At 36.3% G+C, this 26,489-nt stretch overlaps 1 protein-coding gene and 1 long non-coding RNA gene across 3 annotated transcripts in view; one reads left to right on the forward strand and one right to left on the reverse strand.

The window, feature by feature from the left end:
* The window catches only part of LOC141727234 (uncharacterized), a 54,455-nt gene extending 43,669 nt beyond the window's left edge, over positions 1-10,786 (reverse strand). For both annotated transcript variants that reach the window (XR_012578289.1, XR_012578290.1), the window contains exon 1: positions 10,672-10,786. This is a non-coding gene — a long non-coding RNA (uncharacterized LOC141727234). The remainder of the gene's footprint in view (positions 1-10,671) is intronic.
* The window catches only part of KCNN2 (potassium calcium-activated channel subfamily N member 2), a 173,317-nt gene extending 155,728 nt beyond the window's left edge, over positions 1-17,589 (forward strand). Inside the window, exon 10 of the mRNA XM_074533516.1 lies at positions 16,842-17,589. Coding sequence (XP_074389617.1) covers positions 16,842-16,847 — 6 coding nt within the window. The 3' untranslated portion in view covers positions 16,848-17,589. The remainder of the gene's footprint in view (positions 1-16,841) is intronic.
* The last annotated feature ends 8,900 nt before the right edge of the window (positions 17,590-26,489 follow it).

Consider the following 26,489-nt stretch of genomic DNA (forward strand, 5'->3'; position numbering starts at 1 on the left):
TCAAATGAAAAAGGCTGTATGAGACGTACAAGGGATAGCTGATGACAATTCATCACTTTGCATATGGAATGCAGTCCCAAGAAAAATGGTAGATCTTCAAAACCAAAAAAAATCCTAGAATACTGGGTAACAAACTGTGCAGAGCCAGGTACAGATGCAAAAGTTATTCTCTGGGTTTTTTTGGTAATTTTCGTCTCTGGAGTCTTGGTTTTGTTGTGTTTTATTTATGGCAATACTTATGGTAATATTTATAGTAATTTCAATTCATCTGCAAAAATAGACAATGCACTAAACCACTAAATTCAAAGCCCTGCTTTTACACACAGAACGACTTGAAGACTTGATGACTTGAACGACTTCCATGGTCCCTTTCCAAAAGAGTATTTATAGTTTTCCTACAATATTCCTACAATATTTAATTTTAGGGTTTATAGGCATTTATAGTTTTCCTACAATATTAACATCTAAAAGATGTTAATATTGTAGGAAAACTATAAATGCCTATACACCCTATAATTAAACAATGGTATCTAGAGGAATATGTACCAGCTCTAAACTGTGTATAGTGAAAAGTCACACAGATGATATATAGGTTAAAGATAACTAAGAATTTCAGAGGTATAGCTTGAAGCCTAGGAACCCTGTTCAAATGTCAGGGCATGATTGTTTCTTGAGTCTGTCAGATAATATTTCTCACAGAAGTACAAAGAGAACAAGGATTCTTGGTCAAAACCTTTCTGCTGAGTTATGGAAGATATTTAGAAATTGAAGGCTGTCCTTGTTTATTTTTGAAAAAAATACCAATATGATTATTTAATAATTTGTATTATATATATGTTATTTTTGTCATGACTCTCAAAGATTTTTCCCATAGGCATTTCATACAATAGATAGAAGTACCTTTATAAACCCTTGATTTTTCAGCAACTGTATGCATCTAGAAATTCAGTAAAAGCGATGGACTGATATTCCTGTACTTGTATGTGCAGAGTTAGGACTTCTGTATGTTGTAGATGGAGATCAAGAAGCAAAACATTATTAAAGGAAATGAACCACAGAACACATACCTTGCACAGACCACCATTCCTGCCTATCTGAGTGCAGTTCTTTGGCAACATTTATGGATTTTGTGTGCCATACTTGGAGGATGGAAGACTGCAAACTTTAAAAACAACCCTAATGACACAATGAGGTGCAGCAAAACACACTATTGCTACCTTAAATACAATTCTCTGATAAATCTGATGCCCAAATACTTCCAAGGTGGCATCTTTTGAATTTTCTTCTCTTGGAGCTCGAACCCTGCACAATCGATGCATCGATCGTTAGGTCAAGCGCATGTGTTAGTAAATCATCATTGGGGGCACACACAAGGATATCATCCATGTAATGATAGATGATGGCCTTCTCTGCTGCTGCACGCACTGGGGAAAGCAGGGAAGAGACATACCACTGGCAGATAGCTGGAGATACCTTTTATCTCTGTGGAAGAACGGTCCAATGGTACCTTTTCATAGGGGCTTCCATGCCTACATATGTATTTGCTATATGTTATTATCTAGTAAATCTATCTTTGTTATTATGTAGTATATCTATCTGTATTATCTAGTATACCATCTATTAATAGAGATGACTATTCTCTGCATTTCAAAATTGCTAAGATTTGTTTTTAGCGACTGGAGGCAGATTAATTTCATACTATTTATTACACAAAAACATGACGAACAAAGAAAACTGAGTTTTGTGTGGTGACTGTGTAGCAGGGAACTTAAGAGGGTCATACACCTTTTGAATTTTGCAGATGCCAAAATTAATTTAGTTATCTCTTTGAGCTGCATTCTTAAATTTAACCACATACATATATGATGAAAGGGTACACTACTTCAGGCTGTCATTTTTGTCAAGGCCTTCCCCAACACTGCATGCCACGAAGCAATTTCATTACTGTTAGTAAGAATCATCCACTTGGAAATACCCCAACAGAGGGTAAATTAGTCCACTAAGATGCATTTATTGTTGTAAATGAATGCAATATTTATTAGCATTAGCAGATGCAATACTTATTCAAGAAAGGCAAGAATGAGCATCAAGTCATTAGATTGCATTAAAAAGAGAAAAGAGCTTGAACTGAAAAATCTGTCATTTAATAACCTAAATGTTATTAATGTCAAACTGCCAGACTTTGAGTTCATTTTTTAAATAAGGGATTGTTTTAGCAAGACTTTGCTATATATTTTGATTCAAATAATTGTCCATGTTTTACACTTCCGAGATGACCTGAAATACAGGTAGAGATAAGGACAGCAATGGTTGTGTCATAATATTTTAACTGTAGTTTAATAGATATAGTATATCTATTCCTCTGGATATCATTGAGATCATGTCCTGCTAGAAAGGTCATGTCTGTGTTGTGACAAATTTGTTGTTACCTTTCAGCCTCCACAAGATTTGTAACTGTTCACCTAAAGCTTCAGACTGGTGAAATAATTTGGCAGCAGCCTACATTAGGCCTGTAGCTCCCAGTGAATGTTTTGTTCCAGATCTCATATTTGTGAAGTGCTGTGATACAATCGCAGATTTAAATTATTTCTACATATTTTATTAAAATCTCAAGAAAGTGTCAAAGATAGATATACTAGATAATGTATTTCACTTCTAGCTGAGATGTTTATAGTGAGCGTGTTGTCTGGGGATGCCTCAGGCCCATGTATCATTTTGATGTTTGCAGGGTACAAATTTAAGTCTCTGCTCACAGTCATGTTGCCACAGCCTAGTCATCTACCCTGCTGCTTTTGCAAAGTTATGGCAGGACTATATAAAAGAAAAAAAATTGGATTGATCTTAATTCTTTGGAAATTTTCTCTACTAGTTTATTCAGAGTTAGTTTGGTACCCTTGTTAGAGCAAGGCCATTTAATACAAGGCAGAAAGCAGAATTTGCTTTTTCCTTACTTAAATATTTACTACTAACATCTGTGACTATGGTATAATTCCTGTTGAGTCTTTTTAAAAGTATACCTCACAAATCATATCTTCACTTTGGCTCAGTAAATTGCAGCCAGTTTCTCCTGCAATTGAAATAATTGTATAACTAAAATCAAATGTTCACTTATATCTTCAAAGCTGATTTTCACAGAGAAGACTTAAGTTCAGAGTCAGAGTGCTGAAGAATAAAGATGTTCTTTGCAATGGTAATCAGGTAATTGTTCTTTACTGGCTTTACTCAAATGGAAATAGAAGCCATTCACAGATTAAAATAAAAAATGTGTGTTTCCCAGTTGTGCAGGAAGGTTCATGATCAATTTAAAATGAATTATGAAATATGGGAAGCACACAATTTTTCAAGGAAATTTGCAAGAGAAAAGGATTTCACAGCATATATCTTCTGCTCTCCAAAAGGCACATGAAATGCCTCAGGATACTATTTGCTTTCTCTTTCAGACAGAAATTGTGATGCAAAATCTTGATCTATTTTATGTTTTTTGTACTCTTTTGGGTACTTTGAAAATTTTTGCCACTTTCTACAAGTTTTTTTTTTTTTTCTATTTCTTTTCCCTAGAAATAAGTATTTACCTTTATTTTCAACATTTATAGGTTTTTTCAAAGTAAAATAGGCCTTGCTTATTTGTCATTCAGCATGATATACCTCTAAAAGTTATTTAATGTAAAAATTCAAAAATAAAGATGGTTTGACTTATTACCCTTATTATCTGGCAAAATAATGACTGTACACGAAAAAAAGAGGAAAATTAGAAGACTACAGTTTTCAGAATGTAAAAAGTCTGTGATTAATTTCTGCAGAGGTCTGCCAGTATTTCAATTGCAAGGCAGTGAGGGCTGTGTGTTAGAAGTGAACCTGCATCTTTTTTGAGAGTTCAGAGTACTGAGTATCCAACTCAACCAAACCATCTGTGTAAACAGAATTTGGTTTTATAGATGATTTTTTAAAATAGAAAATCATAATTCCTTATTGCTAAAAAAGCAGTGACTTTAGAAGACTGATGGGGAAATGTTAATTTCTAATGTTTAATGTAGTTGAAAAAATTTTGTCAGAAGCAATGATTAATGTGTTCAGAATTTTCTCTGCAGGATGTATTCTGCTTTAAATGAAAGAAGTCAGACCTGTCGAGAACCTGTCTCCATGGAATGCACACAAAGAAGGTTTCCTCCCTACTGCTACATGAAATTAATGTAAATTGCCCTTCAGTTGATGGTGGCTTCAAGCTATTACAAAACATTTAGAAAGTATGATCCACACATCCAGTGGCAGTATTATACACAGTCTGAATAGGAGTCTAGAAAGCAAAGAGAAAATAAAGAGGTGAAATTGGCAGAAATTATCACAGAATCCACTGAGTTGGATCATCAAGCCCAGCTCCTGGTCCTGCACAGGACCATCCCCAAGAACCTCATCATGCGCCTGAAAGTATTGTCCAAATGCCTCTTGAGCTCTGTCAGGTTGGTCCTGTGACCAATTCCTAGGGGAGCCGGTTCCAGCCACCCTCTGGGTGAAGAACTTTTCCTGATATCCAACCTAAACCTCCCCTGACACAGCTTCAGGCCGTTCCCTTGGGCCCTGTCACTGTCACCACAGAGAGGAGATCAGTGCCTGCCCCTCCTCTTCCCCTCAGGAGGAAGCTGTGCCTGCAGTGAGGTCTCCCCTCAGTCTCCCCTTCTCCAGCCTGAATAGACCAAGGGACCTCAGCCCCTCCTCACACGGCTTCACCCGAGGCCCCTCACCATCCTTGTGGCCAGATGGAGGAGGTAGCAGGGGGTGTGAGACAAAACCCCACATGTGAGGCTGAGGGGGAGGTGCTGTGCCATCAAGAGGGACCCCAATGGTGTCGCTGACAGGTAGCAGAAGATTTGACATTGAAATCAGGGAATCAGAATGTCCTAGTGCTTCCTGCTTCCCACTAGCAGCCTTAGTGAACACTGTCAGGTAAGACACAGTGGTAGTCTTGCTCATACTTCCAGCTCTGAAAAAAATCGGTCCTATAAAACTCCCTGCATTGAACAGCACCATTGAGCTTTCACCACCTCACAACTGCTTGTATGAGCCTCCAGATGTAGTATCTGATGATGAAAAGGAGCATGAGAAGAAGAAAGGAAAGTTTAAGAGGAAAGAAAAAAAGAATGGAAGATCATGGTGCATTTCAAGAGGACAATTTCAGTGATGAAGCTAGAAGTTTTTCAAAGCTGAAGCACTCCAAGGGAATACGTATCCTCAAGAAACCCAACTTTAAAAAAATGAAAAGGAATTTAAAATTAAAGGGAAACCCAAAAATGAAATGCACACAGAAGATAAACATAAGCAAGACAAACATCAAGAGAAAGAGTTAAAAGATGTAACTGCAGTAGACATAGTAAAACAGTGAGGGAAAAAAGCAAACAAGGAGCAACAAGTCAAGCCATTGCCAAGTAAAGACAGGAAAGAAATGGCATTTTAATCAGGATCCTTGTCTATGCATGAAATCAACTGAACTGTGAAAATTACTGTAATTTGAATAAAACTGCACAAATTATTGCTGGCTGTGTAGACTGTAAGGAACCTTTCTTCTAGGAGAGTTTCATATTTTTGTGTTCTACACAACAGACTCAGGGGAATTTGGAAAGACCAGAAGAATTTTCCAGTGACTTTAAGATTATTTCAAGATGGATTTTCTCCAGGTGATTTAAAATAATTTAGTAGCAGTTTTCTTTCCAACCAAATTAATTATTTACATTATGATACTTGCCTTGCTGTGAGTTTACAGGAGGGGTTTTAAGTTACAGCGAAAGCACCTGAATTTTAAAACCCTTTTGATCCATAATTTTTTTCCTTCCAGACTTTGACTATGACTAATTTCCAGATGAAGCAGCTATCTTAATTTCCAAAACATGATTTCTATCACTGTTTCATTGTAAACTTCTGTTGATTGGTGTTGTTTGTTTAATATATTAATCAACAGTACAGTGTGCAAAATTACCCGAAAGTCACCATCCAACACAAAACAAAATTGTCCACTCTGTGCATGCTTTCAATCTTAAGCCAAGGCTATGTGGGAGAAAAGAGGAAAATAGAAGATTGTATATCAGGCACTCTTTCTGAAAAGGCAAATTGACATTTAATTGTTTGTGTGGGCTTTTCTTGTTACAGCAACATACAGGCCTTTAATTAATCATTTTTACACATGCTATGTACAGCTTAGGTTTCATAATTGCACATAATTGTAACTTCTTGTGTTTGATTTGATGAAGGCAAAAAATAATTTGTTTCCCTCCCTAGATTATTTACCCTCTGATTTCCTTTTCAGTGAGGAAGGTTTAAGAAAAAAATTGGCAAAATTTCAGCTTTATATAGTGAAGGTACTTTTAAAGTGTATGAACTTAGCACCAATAATCACATTTGATGATCAAGGTCGATACCTGATTTCATTTAATGAGAATTACTCATCAAATTTCATCATAACACCCATCAGGCTTGTAACATTTGCAGCCTTCCATGCAGAAGACAAGCCCCAGGGGACCATATGGTAAAGTGACTCCCATGGACTGGGAAATCTCAACCTGCTTCTCTACTTGCACACATTTCACAACAGCAGAAGCCTCCAAATAGCAGGATTTTATGAGGGGAAACACCAACCCATTTTAAGTAAGTGGAGACAGTGAAAATAAACTGATGTTTCTGGAGCTCATCTCTGCAGTTTCCAGCCATGCCCAACAAGTTCTGGAGGAAGCAAATGGCAGCAAATAAATTATGCAGGTAGCTGAGAAGGGTACCTCGCTTTCATAACTAGATGAAGAGTTGTGTAAGCTTATTCTATGATCACTAAAAGCAAATGAGAAGAGTTGCTGTAATAAGCTGTGGTCTGAAACTAGACAAGTGTTTTTTTAGGTACTCACAAATAACACACATTCATAAGTAACATTTCTACAGACATTGATTATTATAGTTTGAGTAGCATCCTAAATTAAAAAGATATGAAAGACTGAGAATTGTATTGAGCTGAAAATTGTATTCAGCTCAAGAAGTATACATCGCTATGACACACCTGGAATAAGTATATACGCTTTTAAAATATTACGATTTTCCGTGAATCCACCATATGTCCTATTTCTTCCAAATTTTCCTGCTTCAGTATCATACAGGTAAAAATGTCTTCAGACATCCTGGGATTTGGGGGTATGTGGGGAAGTGGAAGCTGACATTAAAGAACAAAAACCGAGCATCCCATGCCAGAAAATTGCAGTTCCAAGTAAAGGTGGCATATGGCATACATGAATTATTCTAACTGAAGTCCCTGCTTGCTTCTGCAACTGTAGGATGCCCTGCATGACTGCTTGGAGGTTAAAGTCTAAACAATTACTTGGTTTTGACAACAAGCAGGAGGCCTTTCCGTGTCTAGATAACAAGCATATTTAAATAGGTTAATTAAATACCTTATGGGTTTTTTTAATAGAAAGAAAACTAGACAGCACCTTAACACTGTAAAGTCAGAAACTGAATATAAAAAAGCAAAAATGCTACAAGTCTGTAATGAGAAATCTGGGGAAATCCAATGCTGATTTTGTTGTACTGAAGGGAAGAGGACTAGAAACACATCTGGGAAATTACATTGCCTAGGAAATTATAGACTTAAGCAATTTGTTTTAATAAGTCTAATTATAAGGATCTCTGGGCCTATTGTTATATTCTTGGTAGTTGAGTGACATCAGTTTAAAACATGTACCACTCAGAAGAGCACTTACATATGCTTAAGTTTAAACATATGAACACTTTAATTGTAATCAGTGGAATTACTGAATGCTTATTGTCAGGCAGATGTTCAAGTCCCATGTTGAATCAGTTTTCTCATTGCTGTTCAGTAGATTGCACAGACCAGCATTTTTAAAAGAAATTTCAACAAAACCCAACTGCATGGTTGGGTTAAAAAACAATGGAGGTTACATTTGCCAGTGACATAGCTTCTCTTAATACTTAAAACCAGAATGCCTTGTGACTGTAAGTGCTCACGAATAATTCCTAGGCATGTCAGTATAACACTTGACAGTTTATCCAAATTACAGCAAACTTAGCTTAGTAATTGATTATTAAAAAGGGAATACATGCAGAGTTTTGGATTAACCTTAGTTATGGTGCTTGACCAATTTACAAAGACATGGAGGTGGTTAAATGAAAACCTAGAATCACAAAATCACAGAATCATTTAGGTTGGAAGGGACACAATATCACTGAGTCCAACTGTACACCTGACAAGGCCAAGCCCACCACTAAATCACATCCCTAAGCACAGGTCTTTTAAATACCACTTTCTGGGCAGGAACTTTTAATCAGTTAAAAGTGTAAAATAGGAAGCAGACCTCTAAAACTGAGGAATGCGCTTCAAAGTAAAGAGGAAAAATTTGTCAAGAAACACTGTCAAAATATTATTCTCTTCAATACTAATCCTAAAGAGATCTAAGAAGCCCAGGAAGCTAAGACAACTGATTAGAATCAACATTACTTCGAATCTAACAACCATGACACACTAAAGAGGTCTTCACCCTGAATAGACCTCAGTCTTCTATGTCAATACACCATACAGCAAGATTTCAGCATTCCCTTGGTTTGTCTGTCACGTTTAGCACTGTGTGATGGCCAGCAGGCAACAGTTTTATTACATGTAGCCTCAGAATGTGAAATACTCATTTTCCAATGAGACAGAAGCATTAAGGACATTGCTTATAAAGCAAAATAATATCCTTACTTATATGCTAATGTACTGTTTCAAAAATCTTCCCTGCTGTTTCATGTGCCTATCGAACAAACATCTGTATGGTTATTTCCTGTTCCACAGTAGCTGGTGTGTAGAGAATCTACCTGACAGCAACACTTCCTCTCAGCTGGAGACAAAGGAATGAGGAAAAAACTTCAGGAAGTGCTTCCACTCACAATGCAAGGATTTCCTGTCTGCTAGCAAAAAGCAAAACAAAGAGAAGGAACAGATAACACCAAAGGAGCAAAAGTGAGAATTAATCCACAGGTTTTCTGAGTTTTTGGACTCCCACTATTCCACTGGAAGCAGAGAGTACTATCAACTACAAGTTGCTACTGTTGCTGCATAAATCCAGCTCACACTGGTAAAATATTTACCGTGGTGTATATGATAGAAAAATCAAAGCACTTAGAAAGAGGTTTAAGTGAGGTCTCTATGATTGTACAATATTTAATTTCTTCAAAGAAAAAAAATGATGATAGAGGTATAAGTCTGAGTACGAGAAAAATGCTGTTATAAAAAAATCTAGGCAATCAAGAAAATTACTTCTGAAATCTCCAGATTCTTAAAGTCCCAAACAAAAATATGGGTTGCCCTTAATAACATAGTCTATATATGTCTATACTGTACTCAAAGCTGTTTCTATTTCCAATATCCGAGTGGTAGCAAGTAATGCAACACCTCAACATATAAATTATGTTGAATAATTGCTGGATTGTTGCGTGACATATGGAAATCAAGTCAAAGACTAAGAAGTGATACAATAAAACAGCAGAGATATGTTATCTCTATGTAAAAATATTCAGCAGCTACAGAGATGAAGTGGAAAGAATGTGAATGAATAAGCAGCTTTTACCAAATGATCAGTGGTCAAACCTGATTGCTTTTAACTACTTTGTGATAGTAAAAGTTTTATTGTACAAAACTTCTTTTCACCCATAATGCCAAGTCTGAGCCTGATAGTGCTGTGAGTGGTGGTCTGGAACTTGTCTGGGGACTACATGAACCTCCAAGACTCAAAAAATTTTGATTCCTCAAAGTTGCTTCTTGGTCCTGATAGGAGATAGTTAATTTCCAAGAAAAAACACTTTCACCAAGTAATTTGATGAAGAACCAAGCTGTTTGTCTCATGGAGGGCACCAGACAGTAGCAGCCCAGCCATTTTAAGTTAGTGTGCAAACTGTTTTAGAAAACCATTATAAGTCATCTTTAGCAAAAGAATATAGAAATGAAAGAACTGGAAGGCTATAGTTACTTCTCCTGTTTTACAAGGTACTTATATTTACTCTTATTTCCATTACTTCACTCCTTTCAGAGCTCTCTGTCTTCCACTTGTTATATGTAGTTGTTTAGAAACAGGTCCTCTAGTAGTCAAGTGTGGGTGAGGAACCTTCTATTCCACCTGTATTCAGGCTGGCCAGCTTGAAGCCAGCTCTTGTGCAGAGGCTGTGTAGCTACACCAGTGACCGAACACTTGCAGATACAGTGACCATGACAAACACTCTTCCTCAGAAAGCCAGTTTCCAGACAGGGCTGGGCATGCCCATCCAGCACAGGAATGGCAGCAGTGTAAATATTCTCCCACACATGCCCATGGGTGGCTCCTCTGCCTTTCTTCCAGGGCAGCTCTGGAAAACTCTCACACTGTCGGGACAAGTGCTTCTACACACCTCTAATACAGGTCTGTAAGGATTTGGTATGGGTAGCACTAGAGTTTTGGTAAACCTGCCTTCTAATAAAAGAAAGTAGTGTGGGTTAGAGACATGGATATTTTTTTGCCATAAGTCACTCCTATATGTAAGGGAGACAACTCTACACTTAGCCTATTGAATCTATATTATGCTATTTCATCCACAGATAAAATATCGTTTAAAAGCGGGAGTACAAGACCAAAGTAAAAAAAAGAGTTTGCATGACACTTTTTAGCTACTTACCTGGGTTCCCTGCTATTTCAGGATGAGATTAATTTTATATGTCCAGAGGAACATCTGATTTCAAGACCAATATGAAAAATTGCCTGATCTCATCCAATGGCTATTTATCTTCTAATCATCTCTCTACTTTGCCTCTAGCCCCTAGTATGTCAAAATTTCTCTAGTGCTTGGAAGAATGCCTGCACCAATCAAGATGATTGGCCTGCAGACTATTTTTCCACTGCTCCTTGGAGAAGGAATTCGATCACACTCTGGCTGTAGACATCCAGTTGCTACCTCTGCTGACCTCAGCTGTTGTCATGATCTGCCTAATAAAATCAGAACAATCCTTATGTGAGAAAGCTTTGCAGTTAGACAGAGATTAAACACACCCTTATCAACGTCTCCAAATTAAATTTTCACATCATAACTCTTTAGCCCCAGACTGTTCCCTGTAAATGTACTGGGCCAAATTAAATTTCTGAATGCACTGCTCAGAATTGGTTTTTTAGTACCATAAATATTAATTCTTTTATTCCTCAAGCCATGTCCAGGACACCACAGTTAAAAGTATAAAGAATGTTTCAGCTCATTAATTGTCTCTAACAGAAAATTCTGTAAAAATGCAAGAGAAAAGGTATAGTGAAGCACTTAGTAAATCATCTGTTGTACAAAATGTCCTCTTTATAACACAAGAGAATGGGGTGCACAACAAGTAAATATGTATTTCTGAAGTTAAATGATGTCAAGAAACCATGCCTAGAGAAATCACATGGCAAAGAGTAAGCAGTTCTGTAATCAAGGCACATGGTCTTTGCAGCCTGTAGTGATGGTAAACTGATGACAAAAACCCAATCAGAAACTCAGCCACAGCTCTGTGGATCATGTTTAAGAAAACTAAACCATAATGTAAGAAATACTGAACCTGGCAGCACAATACAGTAGAAATTATCCAATGTAAAAAAAAAAAAAAAAGAAAAAGTTTAGGGAAAAGAGCAACACATTTCAAATGAAAATTGGATGTCACATTTGTGAAAAAAGAAGATTTCTTAGGGAAAAAAATGGGGCTGAAATGACACATTAGTCTCTGGTATGGATGTATAAAGACGTGTGTGAATCTTGGGAGAAAGAGTACAATTTGAAGGGCAGGAAAGGCTGAAATAACAGCCTTATGTTAACTTATATGGAATAAGTCCATAGCACTGGAATGAAAGCTCTAGTTACAGCAACTATGTAAAAATTTCTTTTAATAAAGATTTGTACTGACCTAAGATGTGGTTAATCTTTGTCCTCTTAGCCAATGACTTCTTCCTCTTCACCCTCCCACCAAACTTTAAACAAGAGGAAACACAGTAAATGGAGAGAAATTAAGAATAAAGTTCTGGAATGTGTCCTTACAAACACCTGTATGGAAGCTCCTGTCACTTTTCATTCATAGTTGAATTATTGAAATCAAAAGTACTGAAAAGCAAAAGAACTGATGGAAGATTTTCAGGTTCATTTTCTCCTACAAAAACAAATCTATTACCAAAGATTGACAAGTATTTTAATTTGCCTTCTTATGCATCAAGGACTGTTAAATATGCTTATGAGGTGCCTCAGATGTCAGGAACTTCTGAATTGTCTTTCAGGATACACCAGTATTACTAATATCTGGGAAAAGTGAGCTAACAGATGTAGCTGTAGTATAGTCTGTGCTCATATCCTATTCATAAACTCTCTTTCAAGGAAAAAACATAAGAAAATAACAAGTTTTGGGCTGATATTTCACTTCTTCTTGCAATTTCAAGCAGGCTCTCTGCTGCACTGCAGGAAGTAATGGACTGCCTGTGTGACAAGGCCACAGGGAGCTGGCTTGGTCCCAGTGACACGGCTGCTCTCCATGACTGCAGTAGGCACACTGCGCTTTTCATGAATTGACAGCAACTGTCAGCAGGACAAATAAGCCCAAGTTTGTTGTTCTGGCTAACCACAGTCCTTCTCTACATGTAAAAGTTCCCAGTTTTACTAACATCCACCTCTAATGATAGAAATATTGCCTTTACAGATTTTGAGAACTGGTTCTTCTCTGGCATCACTCTTAAGCAGTATTGAATATGTAATAGAATATTGTAATATACAGGGAGGTTTTGGTGGGGGTGTAAGACCCAGTTTCCTACAAATATAAAAATGAAACTAATGAGAATGCACATTTGTGAATTTCAATGCATACTCCTCTGCAATATGCTTACAAGCATGCCCATTAACTCGCAATTAGACCTCTTATGGCCAGAGCACAAGGCCTAATATTAAATTAAATATGTAAAATTACAGGGAAATGAGTGCAGTAACAAAAGTTACTTGGTTTCTTGACATCATTTAACTTCAGAAATAACAGAGTTTTTTTCCATTTGGAACAAAGGAATCTCTACCTACATTGCCCTGAGGAAACATTTATTTCTTTAACATCAGCATGTGCTTTTCTATTTTATTTGATTGTATTTTTGGCATATCTAATCTGCCTTCTGACTTTCCTTAGTAGTACTTTTGTCTGAGAAGTTACATATCTTTATTTCTTCACTTAGCCTTTTCAAACTCAAAATGGGCCTTCTTTAACACACCTTTTTTCTGTAAGTGTTCATATTCTTAAAAAATATTGAGTTACTATACCTTCATATCAACTGGTTATAATTTTTTAGGATGTGCTAAACATAGAGGAGCAGTGCTAATTATCCTATTTTCTATAATGTGTTACCTTCACTTGTTGCCCTTTAAGTGACTGTTTAGATATTATCTGAAGCAAAACAGCTTCACATCAGACTATATACAAAAACTGCATACTGTATTAAAAAACAACCAAAGAGAAAGTGGAGAAAACAGTAATATAAACATATTTAGTGCAATTCTATTTTTTACTAAAAGTCTACAGCAAACTATTTCTCTTTGCATATGACTACTTCCATTATAAGCTTCTCTTTCTTTTCTATTGTATCTTTTTCCACACAATCCCATCACTACAACTTTGTTAAATGCAAAGACATATTTAAAACTTTCTCACTGTTTTCCATCTGGAATTCAGTCCCAAATCAATACAGAGTAACATTGCATAGTCATTAATTGCATTTCCATAGTAGCATACTGTAGTTGGGATACTAGTCTCTGCACAGAGTATGTATAAATAGTGTTGGTTATGTTCATTTACTCTTAGGAAGCTCATGCTCTCTAAGAATGGAATATGTAACCCTTGGATTTCCTTCTACTTTCCTCTGTTATCACAATTTCACATTAGGCCCTTTCTAAATGCACACAAACCCAAAGAAAACAACTATTTTTCCTTTGTAAGTACATGCAATTTTGGGACAATAAACAGTAACACAGAGCTATTAGCTTTTTAGGAGGGGGAAAAAACCCCATTTTCTGTACCACAATACACTGCTTCACAGGAATCCATGTCATTCCCTGTTCATCTCCCATTATCTGTGATTAGGGCCCTCACACTGAACACACCCAGCATGCAATCTTTGCAATGCTTGTAATAATAGCAATAAGTCAACATTTAGCACTTGAACAGTACTTCTCACCCATAAATCCCTAAGTGTTGTAAAAAAATGCAGCGGTAATCTTGGGGCTAACACCAAGCTTAGGTGGAAATCAAGAAGCTCACTATGCCTATACCACTAGATGAGAGAGGGACAAGTACTGCTCACTGGTGCTAAAGCCAGTAGTGATGTTGTTTTAGCACTCAAAAGAGATGATCTGTGATGGACCCCATTTCAGTTGTTCAAAACAGAGACGGGGACAATTAACAACGATATTTCATGGATAATGACAGCACCAGTGCTGCAACTGGATTGCTTATGACTTCTTCCTTAGTAGTGTTGATGAATTCTCTTCTGATATTTTTCAGTTGACATAGCCATTCCTACCTCTATTCTGCAAGCCTACTTGCACCTACTGATAATCTCCAGACTTCAAATGACAAAACCACTTATCCACTCATTATAATTTATTATAAAGATAAAAGAAAAAATTTCCCACTTCCTAAGTGCCTTTCCAATCTTGATATTCCTTGGTCTGGGAAAAACTCATCTCAACTGCTATATGGAAAAGAGCAATCAAACAACATAAAAAAATAAGCAGTGAAAAATGTCACCAAGGGAAAGAAATAAAAATATTCCAAATTTTAAAGAATTTTCAGCATCTTAATGAAGTCACACTCTGTACTGTAACAAAATGCAGAGAATTCTGAGGTGCTCATACACACAGATACTTATCACAGGATAAGTTTTGTTAAATCTATCATGCCAGTTACGTAGAAAAATCTGCATTGTTAAATTAGATTAACATATTGCCAATTATCATTTTGCTTACTTTTTTAGTAAAGCAATTAATTAATCACCTCTAAATGCAGTAATAACCACTAAATTATTTACTGACTTTTTCCTCTGTTTTCCTAGGTTATATAACATGTTTGTTTCTCTTTACCAGAAAATTATAACACTGTATTTTTTTCTATCAACCTTCATTTTCCTTGCTGAGTCCTCAGTAAGGAAACTATCAACAATCAGCCTTGTTGTGATAAATGCAGGTGTTTTTCTGGTACCCTATATCTCATCTCTCATAGCAATAAGCCTTGGTTAGACTTGTAAGTTTATCCATCAGATTCATTCATGAAGCAAAGCCAAAGAGAGCCCCAGAGGAGGAGGATTACAGTCACTGATTGTGGCTGTTGTGAAACAGGTCAAATCTCCATTCGTGGTATATACTTTGCAGTATTCCACTTTGTAAACTCTGTCTGATATTAGATTAAATCTACTCACAAAGCACCTCAAAGACATTTAATAAGCCACAGCTGGTGGTTCTCTCCCATAACAGGATAGATTCTGAAGCCTGACTAAAGCAGTCTTCATTTGGGAGATATATATACACATACACACACACATAGATAGACATATAAATTATACATAATATGTAATACTATATATAACATAATTCAATTTTCACTGTTTTTCTGGAGCCAACTGGATGCTACTTCTGCATCTGTTATTCAGGGGGTGATCTAATGGGAGACCTGGTTCACAAATAATTGAAGGTGTTCCAGAGAGTTATGAAGCCTGATATTGCTTCACTGCCTAGCATTGTCATCGATGGAGAGAGACAAGGAGACAGACTTAATGATCAGAATTCAATTTTATTGTAGATGAAAACACTTCTATACCATTTCAGGGAGACTAGTAATGTGTACTACAATGATTAGGTTAAAATCACATACATAAACTTATCCATATAACAACATCTTTTGCTTGCAGAGTTTAATAGGATTTCCCTTTTCCGGTAAACATGTGTAATTAAATCTTGCTATCTAGGTCTAATTTTCAAAGTTCCATTTGCTTTTGCCAAGGCATCCTGTTATCAAATCTCTCATGTTAATCAGGTCCAAAGTCCATCATCTGTCTTTTGCCCCCAACATAGCATGGTAAAAAGATGTCTTTAAAACTGACCTTGACTTGGAGCCCTTATCATTCCAGCTATCCTTCCAAAGAAGGTAGAGCAGTTGTAACCAAGAGAAAAAGAGGAAAATTTAACCATCACGTTGTCATTATGTTAGTTTTTTATCACTTGTCTGGACAGTGGCAAAGATCTGCTTCCTTAGAACAATCTAGAAAACATGAAGATCCAGAGGAAGACAACACCTTTCCCTGCTCAGCCACTGAGTGCTCAGAAGGAGCATGGACATCAGCATCACGTGGTGGCTGTTTGCTTCACAAGAAATGCAACTCTAGGAAAGTGCAGCTCATGCACAAGGAGGGTAATTCAGGGCTTGCTTTTTGTGCTCCCCAGTTTGGGGTTTTGTAAGAAATTCTTTGCTCTTTTCTTCGTTTAGAGAGAAATAAATCACCATTTGTTACAGTGTAAGTCCATTTTGACATCTCTGCATATGGTACCAGTTTCAAACATTGTGTATGGGAGACAGTAGGTGACAGGTACAGTACTGCTAGCTTTGTGGTCTAAAAATACCCTTCGTATTCCACAAAGAGGTACAACTGTTTAATATTCTGCTCCAGAGCTTAGTCTGCTGTAAGCTACAGGGAGTCCCTGTTAACTGTTTTCACCCATAGAAGAAAGTAATTTAGATTACAAAGATTTCTGGCATTGCTACAGTTGGTACAAAGTAATTACAGAGTTTCTTTATTTCCTCTTTTCTTTTCTAGAAATGAAAGACAGAAGAACATTTATAAAAATGCATGTTTCTGTTGAGCTGCTCCTGAAGGCAACTTGGAGAAAAAGCCAGATTTAATGGTTATTAATATGAACTGATATTCTTAAGTAGATAAAGGACTGAGAAAAAACATCATTCAACAATATCCAAAATACTACTTCTTTAGTAACAGAAATTATGTGAAAGGTAAACTTTGAAGGATTTGCCCATTACTAAACCCACTTAAATTCCAGCTTCTTGCTCTTAAGAACAATTTTTTTTTCTGTAACACTGCATTCAGCTTTGTAATGCTTCACTGTGTAGTCCAACAAGTCTATTTATTCTATTGACACTTATTGACTATTAAATCCAACTGATTTGTGGTTTCTTTTTCAGATAAGGGGCCTTTAAAATGTATCTAAGTGCTCTTAGTTTGAAAGAAGTCCCAGACTGGAAAAACTTCAATATTGTTATTTTGGTGATTTTTTGCTTGTCTGTTGTTTTGTTTTGTTTTTGGATTTGTTGGGGTTTTTGTTGTTTTTGGTTTGTGTTGGTTTTTTGGGGTTTTTTGAAACATCCCTTTGCTAGCATGATAGTATTAATTTTGATTTTTCTTATTATCCAGTTGGGCACACTTACCTGCTTTCTGTAACATCATCCAGTGAAAATAAGTAGCTGCATTTTAGAGATCAATGAAAATGAAAATGCAAAAGTCAAGTAAAACAATTAAACCTTTAGATCTCATGAGTCTACAAAACAATGTGAGAGATCTTAAAATAAAATGGGTTTTGACACCTTTGAGATTTCAAATATAATTAGATTATTTTTTCTGTTTCTCCTGAACTCTAAAAGCAAATCAAACTTTGTTCTTTTTTCATTTTATACTAAATATTTGGTGTCTTGGTCAGAAAGACCTTAGTATTTGATAATCTGATAGCATCCATTTCTGTGTAATAGTGTGGATATGGTGAATGAAACTGCACACAGTTTTAACAAAGAGTGGAATCATTATGGAATTCTTTAAATCATTATGAAATGAAGATAAAAATCTTCTACCAGTTGTTAGGCAAAAGTCTGTCAAGAACCAGCTCTTTCATAGGATGGAAACGGATATAACAAAAACAAAAGGAGTTATAACACAACCAAAAGTTGTGTTCAGGATACTGGTTCAGGATCTAGGGTCCATGATATAAAATTTTGTATTTTATCAAACATTTTCAAAACATAAATCGTTAAGCAGCCAACTATTTAAATGATTTTTCATGTTTATTTAAAGTAAAAAAACTTCTTTCATTCCTTTTCATGTCTATGATCTGTCAATATCTCTCCTATCTATGGGAATCTTGTTTAAGCCATTACAGTGCATTGTGTCTACCCATATTAAATCTAATTAAAGAGTTGCCTTTTTGAACCATGGCCCTGGGCTATTCCACAAACAAAAGCATATTTTATACCTCCAACTGAAGATGAAATATGATCGAACTCTCTGAGTGACAACTCTTATTTCAGTGTTTAATTGCATTTTTAAAATTGATTCAGTCTTTTTAATTGATTCAGCAAGGATGATTTGTAATTTGTTTTCTCAGAGTGAAAGAAATTATGCTATATAGGACACAATTATTTTCACCTTTTTAATGCCGGTATTCCGTTTCCACAGCCCTAAACTGACATTCCCAAAATCCTCCTGTTCTTTTGACATTACCTTTCTGGTTGAAAAACCTGATATAGCAATGCAATGAAATCCTGACATAAGTGATCAATGCAATGACACAAACAGCATTTTAAAGATTCCAAAAACATGTCATAGAATGGCCTCTGTTGAATGGACTGCAAAGAACACTTAGTCCAATGCCACTGCTGTGGACAGAAACACTTTTCACTGGACCAGGTTGCCCAGAGCTCCACCCAATATGGCCTTAAACCCTTTCAGTGATGGAACATCCAAATCTTCTCTGGGCAACCTGTTGCAGCACCACACCACCCTCACAATAATTTTTTTCCCAGTATCTAATCTACACCTACTTTCTTTCACTTTGAAGCCATTCCCCTTTGTCCTGCCATTACATGACAATTCCTCCCAGGCTATCTTTTTGTGTCCCTCCAAGTACATCTGTCAGGATTCATCCCCATATGAGCCACCAATTGTTGGCATCAGTGCTTGGCACCAATCTGACTGTCACCGTGAGTTTGTCATTATTGTGAAGCTTTCATGCCTTCTCTGTGAGTTCCCACAGGCAGCTTCTCACAACACTGACTCCTTTTCCTTCTGCATGGCTGGCTGACTCCTCCCTGTCCCTTGCACAATTGCCTGACCCTTCCCATTCCTCACAGCACAGCCAACCAACTCCAGCTCTCCTCTCAGCCAGCTAACCCGTTCTTTTATGACACCCATCCTATCCTTACTGGACATAGCTGTGCCTGTTAAGGGCAGGGCTGTTCCTACTCTTTGGTAATTAGTGCAGCTGCAGCTCCTCAGGTGCGAGATTGCCTTCAGCACTATATCTATTCTCCTACAATCCATCCTCCCAAATACCACCCTTGCAGATTCTTCTTATTAAATATAGTTGGTGAGCATAAGCATAACACGTGACATACAGCAAATAATTGCTATTTATGTAAAGCATATTAGAAAGGTGTATTAAAAAACAAATGGATAAAACAGTTCAGTCAGAATGTTATAGCATCTAAGAACTCTGCATTTGAGTGAGGCTAGGGTTTCCATTTGGTTGGGTCTGTGAGACCAGGTACACAGAATACTGTCTGTAACTTTGTGGGTAAAAGACATAAATAAAATAAGACATGAATAAAGTAACTTTGTGGGTAAAAGTCAGTAACTTTGTGGGTAAAAGACATGACTAAAAGACAAGTCTCTGAGGACAGCTAGCATCTCTTTTCGACACAGCTCGCTTAATCGAAGGAAAAAAGTGGGAGTGGACTTGGAAATATGCAAAACCACTCATGATTCTTAATTTTTTTACATTAAAATAATATTAGACACTTCCAAAGTCATCCTTGATTGATCAAGCTTGGCTTGTTATTCTAACTTCTAACCCCTCACTGCCTGCCTCTAGCTGCTTAGCTGGAACAGGCAAAAGTTCTCAGAATAAAGCTGACTCTCAGGAAAAAAGTTGAATTAAACATAATTCAACAAATGAACTTGATGATATGTTGTCTTTTGGGTCAAAATCTTTCAAGAAGGATCACAGATCTACTCAGTCCAAGCTGGCTATGTATTCTATGGTATCCCCTTTGGATTTTGGAAAATTGACTGAGAAAAAAGATTTGGAGCATATGTTAATATAAGGCTTATTATGTTTATTGGAGAACAGTAGGGTGAATAAACGGGAGGAAGAGTTTTGTAGATGGTTTTCTGGCACTTTAGGAGCCAACAAAGGCATATGTAACAAAGAAAATTCTTTGTCATAAATTGATATTAATATGAGACATTTCTCATTTGAGATATAAAATTACTTCTGTTTGAGTGGTTCTTCATTCTTATGAACTACTTAATCTCTTTTTTTAACATCCTTGTTTGTTTTATATCTTGTAGAAGTCTCGTTTCCTCTTTTGTATGCAACAGTAATCTACTGAAAACAAATTAAACTGGAAATTACAAAAGGGGAATTAATACCCATATCCAAATTCCATTAGTTCTACTGCCACCACTTCTGTAGCATCAAGATTGGCAAAGAATTAGAAAGGATTAATGGTTCTTGCTGCTGCATCCCATTTCATGAGGAACAGCTAACTATGCAATACTGCAATATTATATTTACTGCTTTCTTTCTGTGCTCCTTAATTCTTTTTCCCTCTTTCTAGCCCAACAATGATATTCAGCTTATACATATGAGCCAATGGGTGGGGCAAGTCACTCTTCAAGGAGATACTTCTCCCTATAGAAAATACTCTAAAACTCTTTGCAAGATAAGATCCCTTTTCTTAGGACTGTCTACAACTATTACAACACACAAACAATACAAACAATACCTGCAGTGTACTAGAAGAATAATTACCAGTTAAAGCTCTAGCTATTTCATTCATGTTAATGTGGATCTGTAAAGGATCACATTGTGCTAAATCAAACACTGTCTTCAGCAGGGGCCATAGAAAAATATAAAAGACCAAAGTCTGATATTTCACTACAGATTTTTTCATTTAAAAATCATTGCAGGCAAACAATTAAGGGCTAAAGGTTCAGAATATTTCAAGTTACTCTCAACTGGAATGCTTCAGCGAGAAAAATGGTATGTCAGACTCTCTTCTACCAGAAAGCAAGCTTTACCAGTCTTACATCTGGTAGGCTAAATTCTTTTAAAGCATTTTAAAGTGTTTTCTGCCATTTTAAAAATTGTTTCCAGTATCCTAGTGTGCCCAACACTTACAGAATATAAGAAGCCTTTATGACTCAGATATCTTGGAACAATCTATGCTGAGCATTCGAAACCTGTGAAATGCAGGTTTTCCATGTGTTTTCACAAAACACAGCTCATGACGATCTAGCTGAAGCAGTGTTCATAAAACAAATAATTCACTTCACCACAGTTTAGAACAATTTTTCCAGTGTTAGGTGCTTTTTAATATGTATTTAAAGAAATACTGGAAATCCAAAGCATTTGCATTAAAGAACCCTTTCTAAATGGATATTTATCCATTCTACATGATTTTCAAACTAAAAATAAAGGAGAAAAGAAACTTAATTGCTGATATATAATTTTGATACATAACATATGCAATTAAGGCTTAGAAAGGATGAGAATAGAGCCTGTCAAACTCTAGTGTCATTTTTGTGCTAAAGTGTTTACCAGGACTTGGCAGGTAAGGGCTGATGAAATAGGCTTCAGATTTTGGATTTCATTATGGTTGTGGTTAAAAATGGGAAAAGCAAATGAGATGCACTTATTTTAAAATGTTAAAGAAATCAAAGTATACGGCAAAATTTATGCTTACATTTGTGGGCTTTTTGTTTTTAGGGGTTACTGAACTAGACCTCAAAGTGGGGCTGAGGTTGGGATCCTGGGAATGTAGGAAAGCAATGGAAAAGGAAATATTCATAGATTCCTGTTGGGCTGAAGAATTCAAGCTAAGGCTCAATCTACTGCTTAGGAAAAATTGAGTTTAAAGCTTAGTGCAAAGGAGTTGGAAAGAAATTCCACAGTGTGTCCATTAGATCCTTTCATCCCCACTGGAACTGTCACCTGAAAAACCTTGTCTGTGGGTCTGTACCTCTGATCCCTTCTGCCACCATGGTCAAGAAAAACCTTCTAAAATGAGATGAAAACAAACCTGCAAGCCTAAACTTCTTTTAAACCCCTTTCCTACCTATTTCTCAAACATTCTTCTGTGTAACGTGGTGTTCTGTGATGACCCAAGATTTAGCTCCCTCTAAGGCTTTATTTAAACTTTAGTCTTTGCTGCATTCAGTGAGGAACACAAAAACTTCCAAAAATACGTTAAAAGCCTATAATGGCTTTTTCATGTCTCCTGACCTAATTGGTAACCTTGTTCAAGGTTACAAATCTATCTAATGTAACTTCAGAAGAGCTTTGTCAGCCTGTACAATGCATCTTAGCAAACTATGGCTTTTGGACAAATTGTTTGGCATATTTCTTGACAGAGATCAGGACTGGCATCAGTATGTGTTTTCTATCCAGCAAAGGTGAGGGGAAAGGGAACTGCTTATCTTCAGAGCATGCAGTCAAATTAAGTTTTGGCATTCATGTAAACAAAGACTATTTTTTTACATTTAAACTGCTTGGAGAATATAAGAAAGAGGTTTTTATTTGTGTAACAGTAATGTTGGGTACAAAAAAAAAAGAAAAAAAAGGTGCAAAAATAAGTTAAATAGAGATGTCAGCAAGACACAGCAGTGGTCAAAGACCGACTTGGTGCCTCAGCACCATATTGTGTGGGGCCAAGAGGGATCACCATGTTGGGGTCAGAGATCCAGCAGGACTGAGGATGTGTGGGCAACACAGAACAACAACTTAGACTAACAGGCAGCTCACTGAGGGCCTTCCAGCGAAATGTAAATGCTTATGTCATAAAGAACTTCAGCCAAAACATGGAAAAAAGATAAAAGCTTTCAAAATGCTAAAGCTATATTTTTTTTTCTTAGTTTACTATCATAAAATGACATAAAATTTTATTTCTTCTTGCTCGGTAGGTTTTTGTAATAACGATGAATTCTGTTACAATGAAACGTTTATCTGCTCCTTTCTCACTTCTTTCCCACTTCTTTCCATCAGTTGTATTACTTCAATTGATCTTCACAAAGATACATCAAAACCGCACCTTGGCAGCATTTTCCATCTGTCAGAATCTCTCATGTTGCCTATACAGACTGTATTTCTTGTACTCTTCACTGTGCAAAAAACTAAATAGTCTCAAAGGAAGATAGCATGGAAATGAACAAGTACTGGGCAATCCTAAAGGAAATAGTAGCCAACTAATCAATTTAATAATATAAAACTAGTTTTTAAAAAAATGTGTGATTATGCAGAAGTCAAAACAGGCTGACAAATGCACAATGCTACTCTAATATTTTTATTATTTGGCAGATGTGTTGAGATGGACTAAGAGGCATTTTAATTTTGTGAATGTAACTGGCACCAGAGAGATGGACTTGTGATGGAATTAATAACTATAACAAAAATTAATTGTCCCTCAGGAACCACAGATTATATAAAGTCCAATTTAGTCACAAAATTTCTGAAATCCTAAGCAAAACAGACAAAGAGTTGCCTTTTCAAGAGGAGCAGATTATAAAATAAGTAACATCTTGTACAAGAAAATAAACCATTAATACTGTGTGCTACAATGTTAAATATTATATGTCAATTAATAAAATTTATTTCCAACAGAGACAAGAAGAGCTTCTGATACAATACATGCTATTAAGAAGCCACTGTAAGATAGCAGCATCATTGTTTGTAGCACTACCAAAACACTGATAAATAGTTTCAGTCTCACAGACTTTATATTTTATAGTGGGATATTTATAGGACTACAAGAATTATATATAGTATTGTAGTGTTTGTAAGCAGAGAAATAGCAATCTGCTTTTTAGAGAGTCTGAGTTACCCTAAATGCTTTTTATGTTATCAGCAGTCTAGACAGACTCCATTTCACACAACTAAAAGTCTACCAATCTGCTGGACAACTGCTATGTTTTTTCCCTTGGAATCAGATTCACTCAGACTCAACCACTCTGAGCACAGGAAAAAATGTGGATGTAGTGAATTAGTAGGAAAACAAGAAATGTTTTAAACCAATTTGCTGCTTCAGTGTGTTTCACCTTTAGGGTAAAGAGAAATTTAATAACTTGGACAAAAAAGGTGGGAATTCCAATTAATTAAAAACTGCATTGAATTCACAACCAAATATAATTTTATGTCACCAATTCTGACTTGTCTTAGTTCTGAAATGTTTTATTCATGGTTTAAAGGAAAAGGCTAACTTAAAAGTTATTGCATAGAGTGTTCTTGTGCTAGAATTACATAGGAATAGCTCTTTTTCAAATCAGTAGAAAAATAAGTCTGTTAATTCATCTTTACAAACAACCTGCAATTATTTACAAGTAATTATCCAGAGAGAGAAGTCCAGATCTGAAATATAAGAGCCAAAGCATTGGGTCTATCAACCCAGGTCCTTTGTTAGTCTGTGAGGAATTCTATCAAAATCAGAGGGTTACACAAAAACTTGGCAGGGACTAAGTCATCTGAGTGCTCCAGTTTTACTGACCAAATCTGAAGAGGTCCCAGCCTACAAAGTACGCTGAGCATATGCCCCCTCAATGCAGACCCTTTTGAAAACTCAAACTGGGTCTTCCCATAAGAATTTTAAAAAATCTTTCTTCTGAAAAGGTTTCAGTTGTGCTAGACCTAGCTACAACATGATAATATTCCATATAACTGTTTATGGAGCTCCGTCTAGTTGTGGCTTCAGGCTCCCTCTCTGATGTACAGTCTCCCTCTGTGAGCTACCACACATATCCTGTATGCCCCAGATAAACACAATTTTTAGACCATGTTCAGTTCAGAAAGTGGCTCAAATCAAAGTGCTCTTAGAAGCATCTACACAAATGTGTTCCGAGTTTGCTGTTTTCTTTCAGTATATTTTTTACACTCCCTTACACTGGCAATTTCCTGCTTTTCTGTTTATGCTGTTGGCAATTCTGCTTTGCTTCCTTCTGCAGCTCAAACAGAATTTTCCTAGATTTAGCAGGGTTGTTCAAATAATCACCTGTATTTCCTGGTGCTATTTGGCAACATCTCAAACCAACCCAGTGGTGCGGAGTATTCAAAGTTAAAACTCCAGATTTCCACTACATAGCTGAACTTACTTCTCTTTGTCATTAAACCTAGGTGGTCCTCCACTCTATAAAATCAGAGTAAATGGACCACAGTACAGTACTCCACATCAGCTATTCTGTGTAATTTCTTAAGAGAATAATTATAAACACCTATATATTTTCGGTGTCAGTAATGGATCATTGTGCATTTTGTGTGTCATAAGGTGCAGATGAAACTCACCTCGAGGAGCCATCACATGGGTTTATTTAATATGGACAATGGGTTTTTACACTGTACGCAGATAGCAAGCTCCCTCTTTGCCCAGAGATGAATTTTATTTGCATACCTCTTCTGGAATAGAAAAGCCTACTTGCCTGAGCTCATGTCTTAGGCGCACAAATGAGAAGTATTTAAAACCATATTAATGCAATGTAGAACTCATAAAACTGCATAGTTTTATTTGCTTGTTTCTGTGTTTAAGGCATTGCTTCATTTATTACATAAGTAAGGTAATAATAGTGCTGAACTAGTTACATAAGTAATGTATTACTACAATATATAACAATAATATGACTATTGTAAGTCTCTTAATTCCTGATACTTAGGAAATCAACTAGAATTTAATTCAAGAGTCTATCTATCTAAATCCAAATGAAACAGTGAAAAGAGAAAACATGAAAAAGCCACTCAACAGTTTGATATAAGCAGTTCTGCAAGCTCAGAAGAAATATTATCCAAGACCTCAATGCCCTATGAATCAAACCCCTAATTTTACCAACTAGGCAGTGCAGAGAATAAAAAGAAATTAAATGTTATGGATCTCCAAACCCAAAGAAGACTTGGAACCTAAAAGCTTGCATTTTAATTACTAGCGGTTTTGATCTAAGCGCAGATATTTATTGTCTCTTGCAAACCATGACTTCCCAAGAGCCAAAATATTTCTCAGGTGAGAGACTTTCATATGCTAAAAGGCAATGCTGGAAAAGCCAGGACAGAATTTTATCTACACAGCAACCTAAATAAATTTTTATGTCAGATTAGGAGAAGATTAAACTTTGGTCTAAAAACTCCATATGCTCATGATCTTGTTTGGGTATTTTTTCCTTCAAAGTACTTCTATTAGGGCACATATTTTTCCAATGAGATTAGCAGTTGATGATCAAGTCAGTGTGCTCTCAGAATTAACAGGAATTGGGTTTTGGGCCAATTTATTCTAAGAAAAGACAGAAATTAACAACTGCATTGTGTAGAGAGCTGCTCTATTTTGTCAGTTCCTTCCTCTTTCTTTTAGTATTTTCTTTTTTTTCTTTTTTTTCTTTTTCTTTTCTTTTTGTGTATGTGTGTGTGTGCATGAGCAAGTGAAGAGTTAT

The sequence above is a fragment of the Zonotrichia albicollis genome, chromosome Z (assembly GCF_047830755.1).
Source record: "Zonotrichia albicollis isolate bZonAlb1 chromosome Z, bZonAlb1.hap1, whole genome shotgun sequence".
NCBI classification, from domain to species: Eukaryota; Metazoa; Chordata; class Aves; order Passeriformes; family Passerellidae; genus Zonotrichia; species Zonotrichia albicollis.